General features: G+C 48.4%; 1 protein-coding gene and 1 non-coding gene across 5 annotated transcripts; one reads left to right on the top strand and one right to left on the bottom strand.

The window, feature by feature from the left end:
• Position 1: 1 nt before the first annotated feature.
• On the bottom strand, positions 2-19,365 carry ARMC7 (armadillo repeat containing 7). Of its 4 annotated transcripts, XM_060645446.3 has the most exons (4): positions 19,039-19,365; positions 18,801-18,944; positions 16,837-16,841; positions 12,869-14,625 (listed from the first exon to the last, which is right to left on the bottom strand). In XM_060645446.3, exons 1-4 carry the CDS (start codon positions 19,127-19,129, stop codon positions 14,533-14,535), a joined length of 333 nt encoding a protein of 110 aa, XP_060501429.1. In that variant the 5' UTR covers positions 19,130-19,365; the 3' UTR covers positions 12,869-14,532. The 4 variants fall into 4 exon arrangements, with proteins under 4 accessions (XP_078294287.1, XP_078294288.1, XP_060501428.1 ...); XM_078438161.2 differs by lacking the exons at positions 12,869-14,625; positions 16,837-16,841 and adding an exon at positions 2-1,637; XM_078438162.1 differs by lacking the exons at positions 12,869-14,625; positions 16,837-16,841 and adding an exon at positions 1,472-1,637 and having other exon boundaries at positions 18,865-18,944.
• TRNAP-UGG (transfer RNA proline (anticodon UGG)) lies at positions 3,655-3,739 on the top strand. Its single transcript has one exon. It is a non-coding gene; the product is annotated as a tRNA-Pro (tRNA).
• Positions 19,366-19,973: the final 608 nt, after the last annotated feature.

The following is a 19,973-nucleotide window of genomic DNA, read 5'->3' as shown; positions in this document are numbered from 1 at the left end:
CTCTTTAAAGGCCCTTTATTTGGGAAAGTAGAGGTACAGGGGCCCTAGGGAGGGCAGCTGGAATGCAGGCTGAGGAGGAGGCTTTCTCGTCCCTCCTCCTGTCCTCAGTCCCACCTCCACACCCATCTGGACACCATGTCTCTTGCATCTGCCATCTTTCATCGTGGCCATGGAGGTCAACCTTAAGGGACTGCAGAAGGGAGGCCAGGAAGCTCCCCATTGCTCCTGAACCCCAACTTCCCATGGTCGTCCCACACCGCTTCCCCTGTGCTGGTCAACGTACACTGTGGACTCTAAACCACAGATTTTTGTCAGGAGGTCCTCTGTGTTCCCTGAGCACCACTCTTGCATTTGCGAAGCCCTCCTGAGTCTGAGACTTCCAGGGCCGGGGACCTGCCCTCACTAACCCAACCCTGATGGCAGAGGAGGAAGGCCAAGGTGTTCAGGCCAGGGCCATGGGGTGGCAAGGGGAGAATATGAAGCTTCAAGGGTCTGTGCCTCATTCTGATGTGTCCTCACCCTCATACTCGTGGTCTTAACACCTGATGGCCACCTTCACAGTCAGCGGACTGCATCACTCAAGAGTAGAGACCACACCTTCGTCTTTGAAGCCCATGGTGCCCGGCAGATAGGCCTGTGTGGATAAACAGGTGATCCCGGGCCACAGAGTTCTCCAGGCTGGTGTCCACCATACCCAGTGCCCAGCCTGGAGATCTTGTGGTGTAGGTACCCAGCTTCCATAGCCCTGGAGTGGGCATGACCAACTTCCCAGAGCTGGCTTCTCACTTGTATTCCTCAAGATTACTTCAGATACTTCTGTGAAAGGAGAATTCCTATTCCCTCAAGCATGAACAATTCTAATCCCAGGCCCAGCTGCTCCTCATGAAAACCCCCTTCTGCAAGGCCTCTGGATCTAGGGTCCCAGCTGCTTCTCTCTCACATTAGGCTGAGAGCCTGGCTCAAGCGGGGGGTTGAGGGGGGTGGTAGGAGGCAGGCTCTTGACTTCTAGCTGGTTAAGGGTGTCAACCTATGGAAATGGCCTTTGCTCTCCTCCATGGGCCTCCAGGTCTGGCTTCCTCACTCATCTAATGCCTCTCATCACAGTGTAAATATGTGTCACACTGAGAAAACTCACCTTTAAAATACCTTAAAGGGCACCTTTTGGGGAGAACACACTCAGTGGGAGCCAGGCCGCTCCCGCTCCCCGAGTCCCCACTGGGATTGTGGTCTCGTCTCTAGCGGTCAGGGTGTCAATGGCCATGAGATCTCCCTGGATCAGGGCTGCTGCAGGGCCTCAGTCCTTGGCAGTGGGATACCCAGGGCAGAGTGAGCTCGCCAGCTACGGGCTTCCGCCACCTGGCTTGGGGAACAGAAGTCTTCGAGGAAGATCTGGGCCAGGTTCCGGAGCCTGGTGTTGGCCGAGAGAGAGAAGCGCAGCATGCACTGCACCACGGGCATGGCAGTCAGCTCAGGGTGGGAGGCAGAGCCTGGGGAGCTCAGGTACATGATTGTGGTGACAGCGGACAGCACGGTCTCCTCGTTGGGACTGGACAGGCAGTTGATGATGAGGGGGATGCCCCCTGTCTGCAGGATGTGCTCCTTGTTGGCCCTGTCTGGACACAGGTTGCAGAGGCCTCCTGGGGAAGGGCAAAGGGAGACTGGATGCTCAGGCCTGGGCATCCTCCCACCGCCCCTCCCAGCTTCTCTCAGCCCACTTTGTCCTGAAAAAGGGCCCAGGCCTATGAGAAGGTGGCCCAGGGACAAGAGATCCAAAGTCCATTCTGGTACCCAGCCCTTCCTTTCAAGATTCCCGCCTGCCCATCACAGCCTAGCCTTCAGGAAGTGGGTACCAATCCCTTCCCCGCTTGGTTCAGCCAGTTCAATGGTTGATATGCTTTCCTTTTTTTTTTTTTAAAGCAAAAACACAGGGGCGCCTGGGCGGCTCAGTCGGTTAAGCGTCCAACTTTGGCTCAGGGCATGATCTTGTGGCTTGTGAGTTTGAGTCCTGCGTCGGACACTGTGCTGACGGCTCAGAGCCTGGAGCCTGCTTTGGATTCTGTGTCTCCCTCTCTCTCTGCCACTCCCCAACTCATGCTCTGTGTCTCTTAAAAATAAACATTAAAAAAAAATTAAAGCAAAAAAATAAAATAAAATCTAATACATCACTTTACAGAATTAAAAAACATAGGTAAGGTGATGGTCTCACAGGTGTATACGTGTCAAAACATATCAAATCATATCCTTTAAGGATGTACAGCTTATACTATCTCAATAAAGCAGTTATAAATACTAGAAGCCAAATTACAAGCCACCGTAATCCTACCATCCATTTAACATTCGCTTTTCATTCCTCAGTTTCAAAATATGTGAGTAAATATAAACATTCAATAAAAATGTGATACAGGCGCCTGGGTGGCTCAGTTGGTTAAGCGTCCAACTCTTAGTTTCAGCTCAGGTCATGATCTCATGGTTTGTGGGATCAAGCCTTGAGTCAGCGTGGAGCCTACTTGGGATTCTCTCTCTCTGTCTCTACCCTGCTCATGTGTGTATGCTCTCTCACAAAATAAATAAGCTTATTTTATTTTTATTTATTTTTTTTATAATTTTTTTTCAACGTTTTTTTATTTATTTTTGGGACAGAGAGAGACAGAGCATGAACGGGGGAGGGGCAGAGAGAGAGGGAGACACAGAATCGGAAACAGGCTCCAGGCTCTGAGCCATCAGCCCAGAGCCTGACGCGGGGCTCGAACCCACGGACCGCGAGATCGTGACCTGGCTGAAGTCGGACGCTTAACCGACTGCGCCACCCAGGCGCCCCAAAATAAGCTTATTTTAAAAACAAACAAACAAACAAAACAAACAAACAAACAGGGTGCCTGAGTAGCTCAGTGGGTTGTGTCCAAATCTTGACTGCAGCTCAGGTCATGATCTTATGGTTCATGAGATGGAGCCTTGCACTGGGCTTTGCACTGACAGCACAGAGTATGCATGGGATTCTCTCTCCCTCTCCTCCTCCCCTGCACTCTCTCTCTCAAAATAAACAAACTTTAAAACACAAAACAATGTAGGGGTGCCTGGGTGGCTTAGTCGGTTAAGCGTCTGACTTCAGCTCAGGTCATGATTTCACAGTCCGTGAATTCAAGCCCCACGTCAGGCTCTGTGCTGTCAGCTCAGAGCCTGGAGCCTGCTTTGGATTCTGGGTCTCCCTCTCTCTCTCTGCCCCTCCCTCATTCATGCTCTCTCAAGTGAATAAATGTTGAAAAAAAAAAAACAAAAACAAAAACAAAAAGCCCCACAACATATTTGTAAACATCTTTCCAGGCCCACAGATCTACAACCATGGCACCATCTAATGGCCATGCAGTGACTACCTTATGGATGCAGTGCAATTTATTTATTAAAAAAAAAATTTTTGGGGGGGCGCCTGGGTGGCTCAGTCAGTTAAGCGTCCGACTTCAACTCAGGTCACGATCTTGCGGTCCGTGAGTTCGAGCCCCACGTCAGGCTCTGGGCTGATGGCTCAGAGCCTGGAGCCTGCTTCCGATTCTGTGTCTCCCTCTCTCTCTCTGCCCCTCCCCCGTTCATGCTCTGTCTCTCTCTGTCTCAAAAATAGATAAACGTTAAAAAAAAAAAAAAAAAAAATTTGGGGGGAGCGCCTGGGTGGCTCAGTCGGTTAAGCATCTGACTTGGGCTCAGGTCATGATCTCGTGGTCCGTGGGTTCGAGCCCCGCGTCGGGCTCTGTGCTGACAGCTCAGAGCCTGGAGCCTGTTTCAGAGTCTGTGTCTCCCTCTTTCTCTGACCCTCCCCTGTTCATGTTCTCTCTCTGTCTCAAAAATAAATAAAATGTTTAAAAAAAAAAAAATTAAAAAAAAATTTTTTTTTAACATTTTATTTATTTTTGACAGAGAAACAGAGCATGAACAGGGGAAGGGCAGACAGAGAGGGAGACACAGATTCCAAAGTAGGCTCCAGGCTCTGAGCTGTCAGCACAGAGCCTGACATGGGGCTCTGGGCTTGAATCCACAAACCAGGAGATCTTGACCTGAAGTCAGATGCTTAACCAATGGAGTCACCCAGGTACCCCTAGGGAAATGTCTTTAAAGGTTTTATCCAGTTACCCTCTAGGGACTTCTCACTGTATTTGGAATAAAATCTGAACTCCCCTTTGAGGTCTTCACAGCCCCGCACCATCTAGTCTGTCCTCTCTGTCCCTGTCACTCGCAACAGCCACGACCTCAGCCCATCCTTAGGGCCTCTGGGCCCCAGATTTTCACATGCTGCCTCCCTCATGCTGGGAATCAACCCTTCACTGCTCCCTCACCAGTAAGGTTTCCCTGGAATACCCACTAGCCACTCCCCACCATGACCATGGCACTCGCCTCATCACTGCACGTCTTCTTTATATGCTTAGTACTCCCAGAAACCATCTTAGCAGGTTGGTTTTCTTGCTAACTGCCAAGCCCCACCAGAAGGTATGTGCCTTGAGGTCAAGTCCTTGGTGCTGGGCGCAAGAGGAGCTCCACAAATATTTGTTGCAGGGGTTGTAAAGCAGTGAGCCGGGGGAGGAGGGGTAAGGTGGGGGCAGGGGAGTAAGGGTGGAATGGCCGCGGGCTGGGGGATGGGACGGCTTCCTGAGGTGTTGCCCCCGCCAGACTTCTGCAGTGCTGGCATTCGAGCTGTGGCTCAAAGTACCCCCCCGAGGGAAGGAAGCAGCTTAGTGGCGCTCTCAGAGTCACAAGGTGAGGGAGACAAGGCACTCTGATGAGGAGCTCCCTCCCTATGGGACACTCAGAGGCCTGAGCATATCCTGGGGTCATCCTGTTGACTGCCTTCCATACTTGCTGTCTGTCCCTGTCACTGGACACCATAAGGCAAGGCCCTGCTTTCTGGTTTACTTCCGCAACCCAGGGACTTGCAATGGGGTACTCTCACCGGACACATGCTGGGAACATGACTGAACCCCATGAAGTGTTGCTATCACCCCTATTTCAGTGGAAGCTGAGCTGTTGAGTAACTTGCCCCGAGTCCCAAGGATGGAAACCCTATGCCACTCTCATGGCACAAGTAGAAATGCTCTGGCAGGCCTCTGGCTTCCCGGACTCACCTACACCACGTCTTCTGAACTACAAGCGGTGAACCAGCCTCCTACCCACACCATAGTCTAATGGACCGGGGGCAGAGGGTAGGATTTATCTCCACTGTAAAGTATGATAAGATGAATCCTGAGTCACTCTCAGCTAGTGAGTCACCATCACACACAGATGTGCCTGGGCGGGACACTGCCACCCAGGCTGGGGGATAATCAGATGGTACGTGCTGGACGGTGAAGGCAGGAGGAGGCCTCAGGACAGCTGGCCCAATCTGCTCCCTATCTGGAGACCTAGGAAGTCTCCAAGGGTGGATCCTGCGCCTGCCAGAGCTCACCACTGCCTGGGGCCCAACCACAGGCACTTCTCCAAGCCCCTCTGCCTTGCTGGCAGCGATCCTCGGAGGGGAGAACACGAAGGTCTGGAAAGAGAGGGGCTTCGGGGGAGCAAGAAGTCTCAACACGAGCACCCAAAATGGAGCCAGAGGACCCAGGAGAAGCCCAGGCCGTGGGTGCTTTGAGCTTTCCCTCCTGAGTCTACCTCTGTGACCCTGCCCTAAAGAACTAAGGAGGGCTGTAGGAAGAGGGTAACACAAAAAACTGGAAGCTTCCTAAACAACGCCCAACAATAGCAGGCTGGTTAGAAAAAGTTCAGTACGTCCATCTGATGGAAAATTATACAGTTCTTAAAAATCATGTTTTCAAAGAATATTTAATACGGGAAAATGCTTACAACATAAGGTTGAGGAGGAAAGAAAGTCATCAAACTGTATATATGATAAAAATGCAATAAAAAAAGCAAGCCCAATAAGATGTCACCTCTTCTGAGAGCCTTCTGTGACAGCCCTAACCAGCCCCCTCCCCACCTTCATTTCCTTCCTTCACACCTAGTTACTGGTCATTATGTTTACTGAAGGTTGCCCCACTAGACAACAAATCCCACAAGGGTGGGAACTTTGTCTTGTCCCATGCTGTCGCCTCAGGCTGGCATATAACACATGCTCAGTAAACAGATACATTAAAAAAAGACAAGCTGGAAACACAGCAAAATGCTAACAATACTTATTTCTGTGCAGCAAGATTAGGAGTCATTTTTATTTTATTTTCCAAGTTTTCCTCCATGAAAAAAAATTTTTTTTGTAACCAGGAAAAGGATTTAAAAAAAACTAAAAAAAAAGCTGAATTTCACCTAGAAAGTAAAAGCCAGGGCACGTGGGTGGTTCAGTCAGTTAACCATCTGACTCTTGATTTCGGCTCAAGTCATGAGCTCGTGTTTTGGGAGTTTGAGCCCCGCGTTGAACTTGGGATCCTCTCTCTGCCCCTCCCCCACATGTGCTCTATCTCTCTCTGTAAAGAGAGCTTTCCTATTCTTCCTTTCTAATCTTATATTCTGATAAACTTTTGCTTGCTGCTCAAAAAAAAAAAAAAAAAAAACCTCATCAAATGACACCATTTAAAAAAATTAATAGACTTAATATATAAAGTCTATTAATATATATTAAGTATTAAATTATATAATAATAGACTTAACATATAAAGAATATATATTACTGGGGTGCCTGGGTGGCTCAGCTGGTTGAGTGTCTTGATTTCGGCTGACTGACTCTTGATTTCAGCTCAGGTTATGATCTCACAGTTCGTGGGACTGAGCCACACATCAGGCTATGTGCTGACAGTGTGGAGCCTGCTTTGGATTCTCTTTCTCCTTCTCTCCTCTGCCCCTCCCCGGCTTGAGCGTGTGTGTGTGTGTGTGTGTGTGTGTTATTCTTTCTCTCAAAATGAATAAACATAACAAAAAAGATTTAAAGTATATTACTATCAATGAAAGATGAACACAATGTAAAAAATGAACAGAGACTTGGATAACTCTGCACGATAGGGCCAGTGTAGGACACAGTGCTCATAGCTACTTCTCAGAGGCAGGATCAGATGCCTCCACACGCCTATCATGGCTAAAACAAAGCAGAACGACAATAGTAAGAGCTGGTGGGAGGTGGGGATGCTGGAATTCTCATACACAGGGGGTATGGGGGTCTCACACCGCATAATGAAGGTGGAAAAGTATCTGGCAGCTTCACAAGTTAAACATCCACCTACCCTAGGACTCAGCAATTTCACTTCTACGTAATTCTGAGAAAAAGGAGTACATACCTATACAAGAAAACTTGTGTACAAACTAACAGCTTTCTTCATAAAGGCTCTAAATTAGAAACAATTCAAATCTCCATCAACAGGTGAACAGATGAACAAATTGTGGCATATTCATACAAAGACATGAACTAAGGACACTGTAACAATCTGGATGGATATCAAAAACACTGAGTGAAAGAAACCAGACACAGGAGTACATCCTGTGTGATTGTACGCAGATTGAGTTCAAGAACAGGCAAAACAGGGGCACCTGGCTGGCTCAGTTGGTGGAGCATGTGACTCTTGATCTCAGGGTCGTAAGTTCCAGCCCCATGGTGGGTGTGGAGATCACTTAAAAATAAAATCTTGGGGCACCTGGGTGGTTCAGTTGGTTAAGCATCCGACTTTGGCTCAGGTCATGATCTCATGGTTCGTGAGTTTGGGCCACATTGGGCTCTGTGCTGACAGCTCCGAGCCTGGAGCCTGCTTCGGATTCTGTCTCCCTCTCTCTCTGCCCCTTCCCTGTTCATGGTCTATCTCTTTCTGTCTCAAAAGTAAGTAAGAATTAAAATAAATAAATAAAATATGGGGCACCTGGCTGGCTCAGTCGGTTAAGTGTCCAACTGTGGCTCAGGTCATGATCTCACAGTTCGTGGGTTCGAGCCCCGTGTCAGGCTCTGTGCTGACAGCTCAGAGCTTGGAGCCTGCTTCAGATTCTGTGTCTCCTTCTCTCTCTGTCCCTCCCCTATTCACGCTCTGTCTCTGTCTCAAGAATAAATAAACATTAAATAAATCAAATCAAATCAAATCAAATCAAATCAAGGAAGGGAGGGAGGGAGGGAGGGAGGGAGGAAGGAAGGACAGACGGACGGACGGACGGACGGACAGGTAAAACCCATGGGTTAGAATATTGGTTACCTGGGGAGGGGTGGAAGACACTAACTGGGAAAGGGACCTTTCTGGGGAGATGGAAACATTCTAGGTCTTGATTTTAGTGGTTACATAGATATACATATACCTTAATGAATTTAATAATCCAATAAACTGCACTGGATGTTGTGTGGAAATGCTGAATCACTGTATCATACACCTGAAACTAATATTACACTGAATTTTAACTAACCAGAATTTAAAACCTTAAAAAAACAAGAAAAAGTTCAAGAAAAAAAATTCGTCAAACTGACACTTAAGATATGTGCACGTCACTGTATGTTGATGGTGCTGCCATTTAAACCGTGGTTACCAAACAAAAGGGAGACCAAGTTCTGACTGGCTGATGAAAGTGTTTCAGGCAAACCAGACAAGACAAAAAAAAGAACAAGAGGCAAAAGCAGGGCCCTTCTAGACACACGGAACCACAGAAACCCCCAGGAGAGGCAAAAGAGAAAAACCCCAAGTAAAACCAAAGATGAGAAAGCCGAAGGCTCAAAGAGGTCAGGTAGGGGACCTCAGGTCACACAGCAAGAAGGGCGCTGATGCTGCGACAGGAAGGTCTAAGGATTGTTCTGGGGAATTAAATGATGTCATGCCCTAGGAGAGAGTGGCCCAAGACTTTATGCCCTCTGATGACTCAGACGCCTCAGGGCACTGGGCTGGATGCAGCCCATCCCAGATAAAAGTCTTCATCGGAGCCTATTTATTCTTGGGTTTTACTTTAGCATCTTGAAAACAGTTCTTTCTGAAATTTAAATGTGGAGAGACAGAACAGTAAGTAGAGAAAGCTACCATTATGTGTAAAAAGGAGGGGAACAAGGTGACAGGTTTAGAGATGGAAGATAGGCTTCTCTGAAAATGCCTTGCATGTAGTTTTGACCTAAACTCATGAATGTTTCCCATAATAACAAACGTCAAATTACATCAAAAGAAGAAAAAACAAGGCTTTTCGTACTTCTGACCTATATTTCACTTCTGGAAATTTACTCTACAGGCATACCCCATACAGGGGAGAAATGACATACAAATAAGGTATTCCACTGCAGCACCACCTGTGAGGGCGAAGTGGAGACAACCTGAATGGCCACCCCTAAATGTGCCCCTGCCTCCGTTGCACAGAATAGCAGGCAGCATTCACAAAGAATGAGGCAGCTCCTTATGGGCTGATACTGCAGGTGCACTGAGACATGATGCTAAGCTAAAAAAAAAAAAAAAAAAAAAAAGAGAGAGAGAGAAAAGAAAGAAAAAGCAGAACATACATATCATATGCTGCCACAAGCGTAGAACTTGCAAAAAGGTGTAAGTGTAAATACACATATTTGTTCATAAATCCTGAAAATAATCTCTGGGAGGATATAAAAGAAACTAGTAAATGGCTGCTTCCAGAAGAGGCTACAGAAGGTGTTACTGTTGACGACATATCCTTTTGAATTCTGTACCATGTGAATCAATCATGTATTCACATAAATTAACACACACACACAAACACACACACACACCTTGCTTGGGTCCAGAACTAAGTGGAAGGGAAACTGGTCTCTGCAAGTCCAGGAGGGAGGGCAGAGACTGCCCTGGTCCAGCTAGTGTGGAAGGAAGCAGTGGGGTGAGAACACTGACGTCACCCCCTTTCTGTAAGGGGAATCCTGCCACAGACGGATGGCTGAGGAATTCCTTTTTTTTTTTTTTAATGTTTATTCATTTTTGAGACCGAGAAAGAGAGCATGAGCTTGAAAGAGAACAGGGGAGGGGCAGAGAGAGAGGTGGACATGGGGCTCCACACTGACAGTAGACAGCCTGACATGGGGCTCAAACCCACGAACCATGAGATCATGACCCGAGCTGAAGTTGGGTGCTTACCTGACTAGCCACCCAGGCACCCCTTCCTTGTTTTTTGTTTTGTTTCATTTTATTTTACGTGAACTCTAAGCCCGTGAGGCTTGAACTCATGACCTCCGAGATCATGAGTTGAGTTGCATGCTCTACCTATTGAGGCAGAAGGTGCCCCGAGGAATTCCTTTTTAAGCAGAAAGTTGTATGACCCCAGGGGCCTACCTGACTCATCAGTGAGAGAAGGAGGTATAGTGAAGCCCCAGAATATGGAAGATGAAGCAAAGGTGGGCAGATCTAGTTAGATTCCTGGCACTGCCACTGAGGACCTAGGCGACCAGAGCAAGCAACTCAGTTTCTCTAAGCCTCAGTTTCTTCATCAGCAAAATGGCTCAAGATAATTCAAAGAATGTGATCAAGTACCACCACTGCCCCCGCCACCCAGCACGCAGTACATGTGGACCAAGCATGCACCTGTTTATAGCCCCAGAGGCTGGCACAGGGCCATACCTTCAACCCACATGTACAGAAAGAAATGACACATACAGGTAGAGTTTAACAATGAGAATGCACGTGCCCATGTAACCAGCACAAAGGTCAAGAAGGAAAATAGTCAGCAACCCAAAAGCCTCTGCATGTCCCTTCCTGATCCAATTCTCTCCCATCAGAGGTGAACACCTTCCTGACTTGTAATAGTTTAATAATTTCTAATTAACAAGCAGGAACTTTTAAATTTTTAATAAAAAATAATTTTACTATATATACCCCTGCTATACTAATACTGTAACTCACTTCCGCCTATTTTTGGATTTTACGGAAATATAGTTACACTGTATGTATTATGTGTGGAGCACCATTTGCTTAATGTCAGGTAAGATTACTACAGGTAGCTACAGATTGTTAATTTACCTTGCTAAGCGAGCAGTATGAATATCCCATAATGTCAGCATCCACTCTATTATTGACTGTTTCAAGTTTGGAACTGTTACAGATCATGCTGCTGGTGACATTTTTGCATGTGTCTGCATGTGCATGTACCCTAACCCTATGAATACAATTCTGGGTCATGGGGAGTGCCTGCCTTCAATTTTATTAAGTAGTATTTCCAGGGGGGCGCCTGGGTAGCTCACCTGGTTAAGTGTCTGATTCCTGGTTTCAGCTCAGGTCATGATCTCACGGTTTGTGGGATCGAGCCCCATGTCGGGCTTTGCACTAATGGAAGCCTGCTTGGAATTCTCTGTCTCCCTCTCTCTCTGCCCCTCTTCCATGTGTGTGCGCTGTCTCTCAAAGTAAGTAAGTATTAAAAAAACTTTTTCCCCAGAGATTGCTGAGGATTTATCTACTGGTCTTTTTCTTAAATTTTTTTTTCAACGTTTTTTATTTATTTTTGGGACAGAGAGAGACAGAGCATGAACGGGGGAGGGGCAGAGAGAGAGGGAGACACAGAATCGGAAACAGGCTCCAGGCTCCGAGCCATCAGCCCAGAGCCCGACGCGGGGCTCGAACTCACGGACCGCGAGATCGTGACCTGGGTGAAGTCGGACGCTTAACCGACTGCGCCACCCAGGCGCCCCGGTCTTTTTCTTTTCTTTTTTTTTATTTTTTAAATACTGGTCTTTTTCTGAGCACCACCACCATCTGGTGGCAACTACATGTATTGCAGGAAATAGAAACCGGGAAAGTAATTTAACATGAATTCTGGGAAGCCACTTACTTGAACCCCGTTTTATTTATTTTTATGTATTTTTTAAGTAGGCTCCATGTCCAGCGCTGAACTCAAGACGTGAGCTAAGATCAAGAGTCAGACTCTTAACCAATGCAGCCACTTAGGTGCTCCCCGGAACCCTGATTTAGTAACAAAACTGCCAAGTATTCTGTGATATCCTAAGATTCAACCAGTTTTCTTGGAGGCAGAGAATTATCTTCTGGCATCTCTCTCTCTTTTTTTTTTTCTTGTAAGTTTTCTGGCACTTTTTTAAGTTTATTTATTTTGAGAGAGAGAGATACAGCGTGAGCGAGCACAAGAAGGGCAGAGAGAGAGAGAGAATCCCAAGCAGGCTCTGCACTGTGTGTGTGCAGCCCCACTCGGGGCTCGAACTCATGAACCATGAGATGATGACCTGAGTTGAAATCAAGAGTCAGATGCTTGCTCAACTGACTGAGTGGTCCAGGCGCCCTCTCCTGGTTCCTTTGTGTCTCCATACAGCATCTAGGCTGATGCAGTGGTGAACACACACTGCATCTAGAACGCGTGAGACTCAGCCAATAGTGCTTTGGGCAAACATTCCCAAATTAATGCCAAAGGCTTCATTTGGAGCAAGAGCTCCAAATTCTTTCATTCATTTGAGTATTTACTGAGATCCAGGCTTTTTATCTGGCTCTCTGTAATTCACCCACTCCCACCTCCCATCCCAAACAAGGGCAGCTCTGGCCCGAACCACTGCTGTCTCCCAGTGGCAGCTCCTCTTAGTGGGCGATCAAGCAAGGCCCCGGGCTGTGCACGGAGAGCGTGGAAATAGCAAGGTGCAGTGGAAACAAAGAACAAAGGAAGACGATGCTCTGTAGTTTCAGCATTGGGTCTGCCAGCTGGGTCCCCTGGGCATGGAATTTGGATCCAGGGAGACTGGGTAAATTCCTGGCTCCAGTCATCACTAACAGTGTGAGCCCCAGGCAATGGACCTAACTTCACTGAAGAGCTGTTTCCTCATACATAAAGAGGGCTGAGTCCTACCTGCCTTGCGGCTGGTGACACATTCAGAGACCTTGCAGGCGGTGCTGGTACAAGGTGGGCATGTGCTGGCAAGTAGTGGGCACACCGTGGGCAGACAGTAGGCATCCAGAAAGGCAGCTTTTATCCTAACAGCTCCCAACCAGAGCCCTTCACCCTGAGGGGAAAAAGGCAGCCAGGACTACAACCAAAAGGTAAAACAGTTCTACAGTTGTTCTAAACGGGCAAATCCACAAAAGAAAAGGCCAAGAAAGGGGAAGGTACAGAGACTCAAAAATCCCTGCGGGCTACAGGCAACCACCGGAACCAGATTCTTCTTTAAGGCTGTAGTCATCCTCCCCAGGGTATTTCACAGGTCACAGGAAGATGGCCCCCCGGCAAGTCAATGGTCGGGGACCCCAACTCGCCACAGTGCAGCTTTCAGACCTGCCACCACAGCCCACCAAAACAACTGCAGCTGAACCAAAGTGCTGGCGGTCAGGCCCTCAGCCCCCAGGGCGGGCAGAGCCACTTGACAGGAGGTCTCATCTCAGCGCTGAGCGCATCAGCACCACCCCAGAAGCATGCCTGCCACTGTGGTGGGCTGCAAGGGCAGGCGGAAGGAAGCCTGCATTCGGACCCTGCCCTGCCATGAACCAGCCGAGGGGCAGTGCTCTCTCCACGCCTGGTTCCTCATCAGTAACATGAAGGGTGTGGAGGAAGTGCCTTTCAACCTTCCACAGACCCAGGAACTGGGAACTCCTCTGCCCTCTTCTAGAATCTGACAGCCTTGGTTTCTGTCCCAGGCTGGCACTCTTTAAACCTTGGGCCAACCCACTGATCCTTCCTAAGCCTCAGACTCCTTATGGAAAATGGAAGTTATGAGCGCCACTTTCAGTGTCTCAGGGTCAGAGGCGACAAAGCACAGAAGGCAGTGCCTGGCACACAGAGGGTGCTCCCTGGGTGCCAGCTATCACTCCACGTCCTCCGAAGTGCAAGAGCACCAGCTCTGTAGCTAGGGGGGCCTGGGTACAGCGCCAACACATGCATTAGGGCCAGGCGCCCTTTGCCTAATGCTGCCCAGACACTCGCTGGGAGGCCAACGATCAACTTTCATTATTTTTTCTATTATTCAGTGTTTTTCCAGAAGGAAAGAACCCCTGAGGCAGACAAGTGGTTCCCCTCGTGAAGGACAGCATGCCATCCCACCTCCTCTTTGGGAGATGAGGGAACTGTTTATCCTCAGAGGGGGCCCTGGACACCAGGCCCTTGGGGTGGAGGCCTAGGGGATCCCGCAGCTGCAGACACTTGATCTCATTTGATTCTCTCAACAACTCTGTGAGGCAGGTACTGGTGCTGCCCCGCCTGACATGATGAGAGAAGGCAAATCACAGGCCAGGAGTTAAGCGGGACAGCCAGGACTTGAACCCAGGCCTGCCTGACCCCAAAGCCCAGCTCTTACCAAACTCACTACACTCCTTGCCAACCAACAGACACTGGTTTTGGTTCTGCGGGCCACAGGCAATCTAACCCACCTCTTCTCTCTGCCAGTTATTCCAGAGCCAACCCCACTCAGGGCTGCAGCAACAAGTCATGGTTAGTGCTCTGCACCTTCTGGGCCCTTCCCTCCCCTTCCCCAGAGATAGGCAAAGCTGGGCTCTGTCCTCGTGGAGATCACAATGTCAGGCCTGCCACAAGACACAAAAGACTCAAAGCTACAAAGCACAGCACAGAGCCTGTTAGTGGAATAAGCACCCGACAGCTGGCCATTTAGGGCCAGCGACATTAAGAGAAAAGGAAATGACAGCAATAGCAAAACGTGCACCTAAGTACGACGGGGACTCTCTGTCACGCACAATAAATACAAGAGAAATCTGCTCTGCCGATAACCCCATGGAGGGATTCAAGGCTGGGAAAGCTACTATTCTGGGGATTAGGGATCTTGCGCTGGTGGGAAGGAGAGGAAGAGAAAATAAGGAGGAAAAGTGGCAGGGAAAAGCTTGGTGATAATGATACTAACAGAGTAACCAGCTAGACAAAGTACCTTCACGGAGACAGACACACGCACCGTGCGTCTGTTCCCCCCGACAGTCCTGCAGAGTAGGGCAAACACAGGTGAGGGAATGAGTCTCAAAGAAGGGACAGATGGAACTCAGCCACAAGAATCAGCTAGGAAGTGGAACAGCTGGGACTGGGGATTCCAGGTCCAGGGCTTGATCACCCACTCTGGGAAGCTGCCCAAGAGAGCAAGAATCCAGGCCAGGCCCAGCACACCAGGGGCTCCGAGAGCTCCTGCCTTGGGAAAGTTACTTCCTGATCCTGCAAAAACTTTTTTTGGTTGACTGCTCCTTTCATGCAAGTTTTCTCCAGTCAAAAGCTTGAGCTGGAGGAGCTCTACCGCTCCCAGGTGGAGGTGTAGCCACATGCTCCGCAGGGGCCACGGTCACCATTCTGATGGCAGAAGCTGTGGAGCGGAGGGAGGGGCTGGAGGACGTACACAGAAGAAAATCTTAAAGTGACCGATTGTTTAGAATATTTACTTAGCATAATAATCTTCCAGAGGGACAGAGACACGAGCCGGCACCACCCGTACACCTGGGCAACTGGGGCTCCTGGCCCTGCTTCAGAGGGCCTCACTCCAAGAGCCTTCTCCACAGGTTGAAGAGTTCAGGGAGTCCACCCAGAGCCCATCCTCCTCTGCCCCATACCTGGAGCTCTAGGCCCTGAACCTGCTCCCACAACTGCATGGGCCTCTTTCCTGGATCCTGACTCCCAGGGGGGTGGACTCGACTGATGGTGTGTGCAACCCCTGTTGTGTGGACACTCCTAAGTCCGAAGGAGTGGCCACAGAGCAGGTATGGACAGAGCCAGGATGTCCACACATAAGGATGTGAGACCTACTGTGGTGACAAGAGGAGGGACGACCCCCATTTGTACTCTGGCCCCAGGTACCCCAAATAGAAGGGGCCAGCCTGGATGGTCTTTCAAAATTTTAAATCACACCTACCAATGATGTGTTCAGCGCAAAAAAAAAAAAAAAAAAAAAAAAGTGTTAGTTAATTCTATCAAGGCCTACAGCCTAACTTCTAGGCTACAGAAGATAAAGGGGAAAGAGGAACAAACTAAATGACACCAGAAAGAGGCAACCAGACAATTAGAAAGGTGGGAAATTCTGCAGAACTGGTCTGGATCCTTTAATATTTAGTGTTACAAAAGAAGAGTCTACTAATGATTAAAAGACATAACTTATTTTTTAATTTTTTATTTATTATTTTTTAAAAATTTTATTTTTTAAGTAATCCCTACACCCAAACTCACAACTCCAAGATCAAGAGTTCGATGCTCCACTGACTGAGCCAGCCAGGCTCCCCAAAAAGAGACAATTTATGTAGTGACTTCCTTCCAAAGAGTACATGGAAAGAGGAGGAAAAAAGAGTAACTTTACAGTGGAGGAACTTGACCAACACCACCTCAGCCAGGTGATCAAAACCGTCACCCACAGTGAGAAGTCATGCTGAGAGCACGGCCCCGTGACATGGTGTGATGTGATGAAAATGGCACTTAACCTCTGTGGCTGTCCTTCCCCAAACCCATAACCCAGTCTAATCAAGAAAAAGGCATCAGACAAATCCCAGTTAAGGCAGAGTTTACAAAATACCTGACTGGCAATCCTTGAAACCATCAATGCCATCAAAAAAAAAAAAAAGGGAGTGTCTAAGAGACTGGCAAGTCCAAAGGAACCTAAGATGTGACAACTAAAAGTAATATAGTATCCTGGATGGGATCCTGGAACAGTAAAAGGCTATTACGCAAACACTAAGGAAATGTGAATAGTGTGGACTTAGTTAATAATGTATCAATACTGGGTTTATTAATTGCAACAAATGTACCATACTAATGTAGGATGTTAATAATAGAAAAGCTGGATGTGGCATATATGGGAGCTCTCTATGTTATTCTTGCAATTTTTCTAAAACTGTTGTAAAATACAAAGTTCATGGGGCATCTAGCTGGCTCATAGAGCATGCAACTCTTGATCTCAGAGTCATGAGTTCAAGCCCTTCATTGGGCATAAAGCTTACTTAAAAAAAAAATAATTTTTTTTTTTTTTTTTTAGGGTGCCTGGGTTGTGCAGTCGGTTAAGCAGCCAACTTTGGCTCAGGTCACGATCTCACAGCTTGTGGGTTCAAGCCCCACAGTGGGCTCTGTGCTGACAGCTCGTAGCCTGCAGCCTGCTATGGATTCTGTGTTTCCCTCTCTCTCTGCTTCTCCCCTGCTCATGCTGTCTCTCTCTCTCTCTCAAAAAATAAACATTTAAAAAATTAAAGAAATAAAACACGAAGTTCATTTAAAAAGAGAGAAAGACGGAAAGAGAGAAAGAGAGCTAAGGAACATCACAACCAGATTAAATGCATGAATTCTGGATTGGTTCCTGGTTTATACAAACCAACAGGAAAATGTCCTTTTGGGAACTATTAGAAAAATTTGCATAAGTAGGTATTAAGTGATAATGGATTTATTATAAAATGTTTTTTTCTCGGGGCGCCTGGGTGGCTCAGTTGGTTAACCATCTGATTCCTGATTTCAGCTCAGGTCATGATCTCATGATTCGTGAGACCGAGCCCCACATGGGGCTCTGCACTGACAGCTCGGAGCCTGCTTGTGATTCTCTCTCTCTCTCTCTCTCTCTCTCTCTCTCTGCCCCTCCCCAACTGGCAGGCGTGTGGGTTTTCTCTCTCTTTCAAAATAAATAAATAAACCTAATAAATAAATAAAAGGTTTCTTTCTCTATGTAAATAAGATTCCTTTGGCTGTGTAGAAAAATGTTATTTTTTAAGATGCATATTGAAAAATGAACATTTGTCCTCAGAATAAATCCAAACTCTTTCCCATGGCCTAGATCTAAGTCCCTATAAATTCTGGTGCCGCCCACCTCTGTAACCCATTTTGTACCAATCTGCTTCATTCACCATAGCCTGCCACATCAGCCTTCTTTTTGGCTCCTCCTGCTTTAGGGTTCCTGACCATGCTGGGCCTCTTTCTACACTGACTTCCCATGATGGCAGAAATGAAGCAGCTCCCTCCTATGCTCTCCATCATCACCCTGTTCACTTCTTTCAGAGCCTCAGCTTTTTTGTTTGTTTGCTCACCATCTGTCTCCCCCTACTAGAATGTAAGTTCCTTGAGGGCAAAGACCTTTCCCCAACTTGTTCCCCATATCTCCAGCATTTAGAACAGCAGGGGCCCCTGGGTGGCTCAGGCGGCTAAGCATCTGACTCTTGATTTCAACTCAGGTCATGATCTTATGGATCCTGAGATCAAGTCCCACGTCGGGCTCTGCACTGACAGTGCGGAACCTGCTTAGGATTCTCTCTCCCCCGACTCTGTCCCGCCCCTTCTCCCTCTCTCAAAATAAACGTAAAGAAAAAAACAAAACAAGAACAGTAACTTCCTCACACAGTACATGCCCAATAAGTATATCCACTGAATAATTCATAGGTTTTAGACCATAACAACTACAGAAGCCATAGCCATTCCAAATCACCTCTACGTCTCCTGATATTAATACATTAAGACACAGATGTTTATGGGGCACCTGGGTGGCTCAGCTGGTTAAGCATCCAACTTCTGCTAGAGTCATGATCTCTTGGTTCCTGAGTTCGAGCCCCGCGACAGGCTCTGTGCTGACAGCCTGGAGCCTGCCTCGGATTCTGTGTCTCCCTCTCTCTGCCTCTCCCCCATGTGCATGCTTTCTCTCTTAAAAATAAACATTAAAAAAAATTTTTTTTTCTAATAGAGATGTTTAAAAACGGCATTCTATAAACGTTTTTCCCTTCAAGTGGCTTCAATCCATTCCCTCAATTATTATCTCATCTCTAAGTGGGAGGGAAAGCACGCATGCAGAGGAAGTCCTGGGCATTAGTTGCGGACCTGACTCAAGCTAGTTGTGGCCCGGGACAATGTGTTAACCGAGGAGGTGGCACAGACATCGCTGGTACAGACAATGTGACGACCTGCCTTCTCAGCAGAGGGACTGCTTAAAAGATTCCTTTCCCAATGACTCACTTATCTCACCAAGTCAAATCAGGCATCTGAGAGATCTGCCCCATCCTTACCAATAGCAAACTCCACCAGGTTTTCATTCTCCTCCGACAGCGAATCGAGGAATAAATCAAGGACCTGCAGCTGCCGCAGATACTGGTAGTTACTGGGGTCATAGGCGAAGTTGGCGAGGTTGGCCAGTACTTGCTCCTTGGCGTCTGCGGTAGAAAAGCGGCATTGGGGCCAGGTTCGGAACGGCTGTGGCGGCCGGACCACTGCCCCGTCTTCTGCCCCCCACCCTGCCCTTCTCACCTTGGCTCTCCGTCTCTTGGAATTCCGTGACCAGTGCCTGCAGGTATCCCAGGCGCCCGACGTGGGGGTCTACCTTCGGCTTCTGGGCCATGGTCAGGGGGGCAGAGGGGGACCGGGGAAGGACAGGAGAGTGGGAGGTGAGGCCGGAAATAGGTTCCTTTCCTGGCCTCAGGTTCTGCCGAAGTTGGAATGTGGGGCCTCAGGATCTTGTAAAAACTGGGCGTGAAAACCTAAATTTGGACGCAGGAGACGAGGACGAGGGACTAGCAACACCCAGAGCCTAGCTTCCGAGCTTGGTTTTCTGCTCGATTCCAGGTTTCCGGCGGAAGCCTCACTTAGCCCCACCCCAGAGGGCGGAAGGGGCGGGCCTAGGCAAACAAGGGGCCGGATCGGTCCTGCGCTCGGCGCGCGTGAGCGGCGCGTTCTGTGCCTTGAGCCCCTGGCTGGAGGCGACGCGCGACCGGAAGGGTGGTGAAGGGTCGAGGTTGCATCAAGGGGTGTCTCTAAGGGCCCTTGGGAACCCAGAGGAGTCGGAGGGCGCCCATGTGGGGGGAACGTCGAAGCAGAAGGACCTCAAAACCCCCTTTGCACTTGATGAGGGGCGCACCCCAACCTCCCAGACCAAGGGACGACTCTGGAATGAGGGCGTCAGTTCCTTGCACCCCAACATGCGTCTTTTGACCATGGTGCCTGTAGTCAGCCCCTGCCCTATGCACATCCCTTGGGACAGGAGTTATGACTAGAATCTGGGTTCTTGGGTACCCTAGCGGCTCTACTTAGGACAGTGGCCCCAAGACCCCTCATCAAGCCCTTCAACTTCTGTGGGGAGCTGATACAACCTGGGGAAGTACATCTCATCCCAAGGTGGCCAGGGGCTTCTCTGCCTCTGGCTGGACAGAGTAGCAAAGTCCTGGGCGCTAAGGGGCGCAGAGCTT

The sequence above is a fragment of the Panthera onca genome, chromosome E1, assembly GCF_046562875.1.
Source record: "Panthera onca isolate mPanOnc1 chromosome E1, mPanOnc1 haplotype 2, whole genome shotgun sequence".
In the NCBI taxonomy this organism is placed as follows: Eukaryota; Metazoa; Chordata; class Mammalia; order Carnivora; family Felidae; genus Panthera; species Panthera onca.
The sequence above is the reverse complement of the archived record's forward strand: the minus strand, read 5'-3'. Positions and strand labels throughout refer to the sequence as shown.

Coding starts and splice junctions, on each gene's coding strand:
- ARMC7 (XM_078438161.2), bottom strand. CDS start 19,129: ATGGCCCAGAAGCCGAAGGTAGACCCCCACGTCGGGCGCCTGGGATAC. Junction 18,945..19,038: donor CCAAGAGACGGAGAGCCAAG/GTGAGAAGGGCA, acceptor TTTCTACCGCAG/ACGCCAAGGAGCAAGTACTG. Junction 1,638..18,800: donor CCTGGTGGAGTTTGCTATTG/GTAAGGATGGGG, acceptor GCCCTTCCCCAG/GAGGCCTCTGCAACCTGTGT.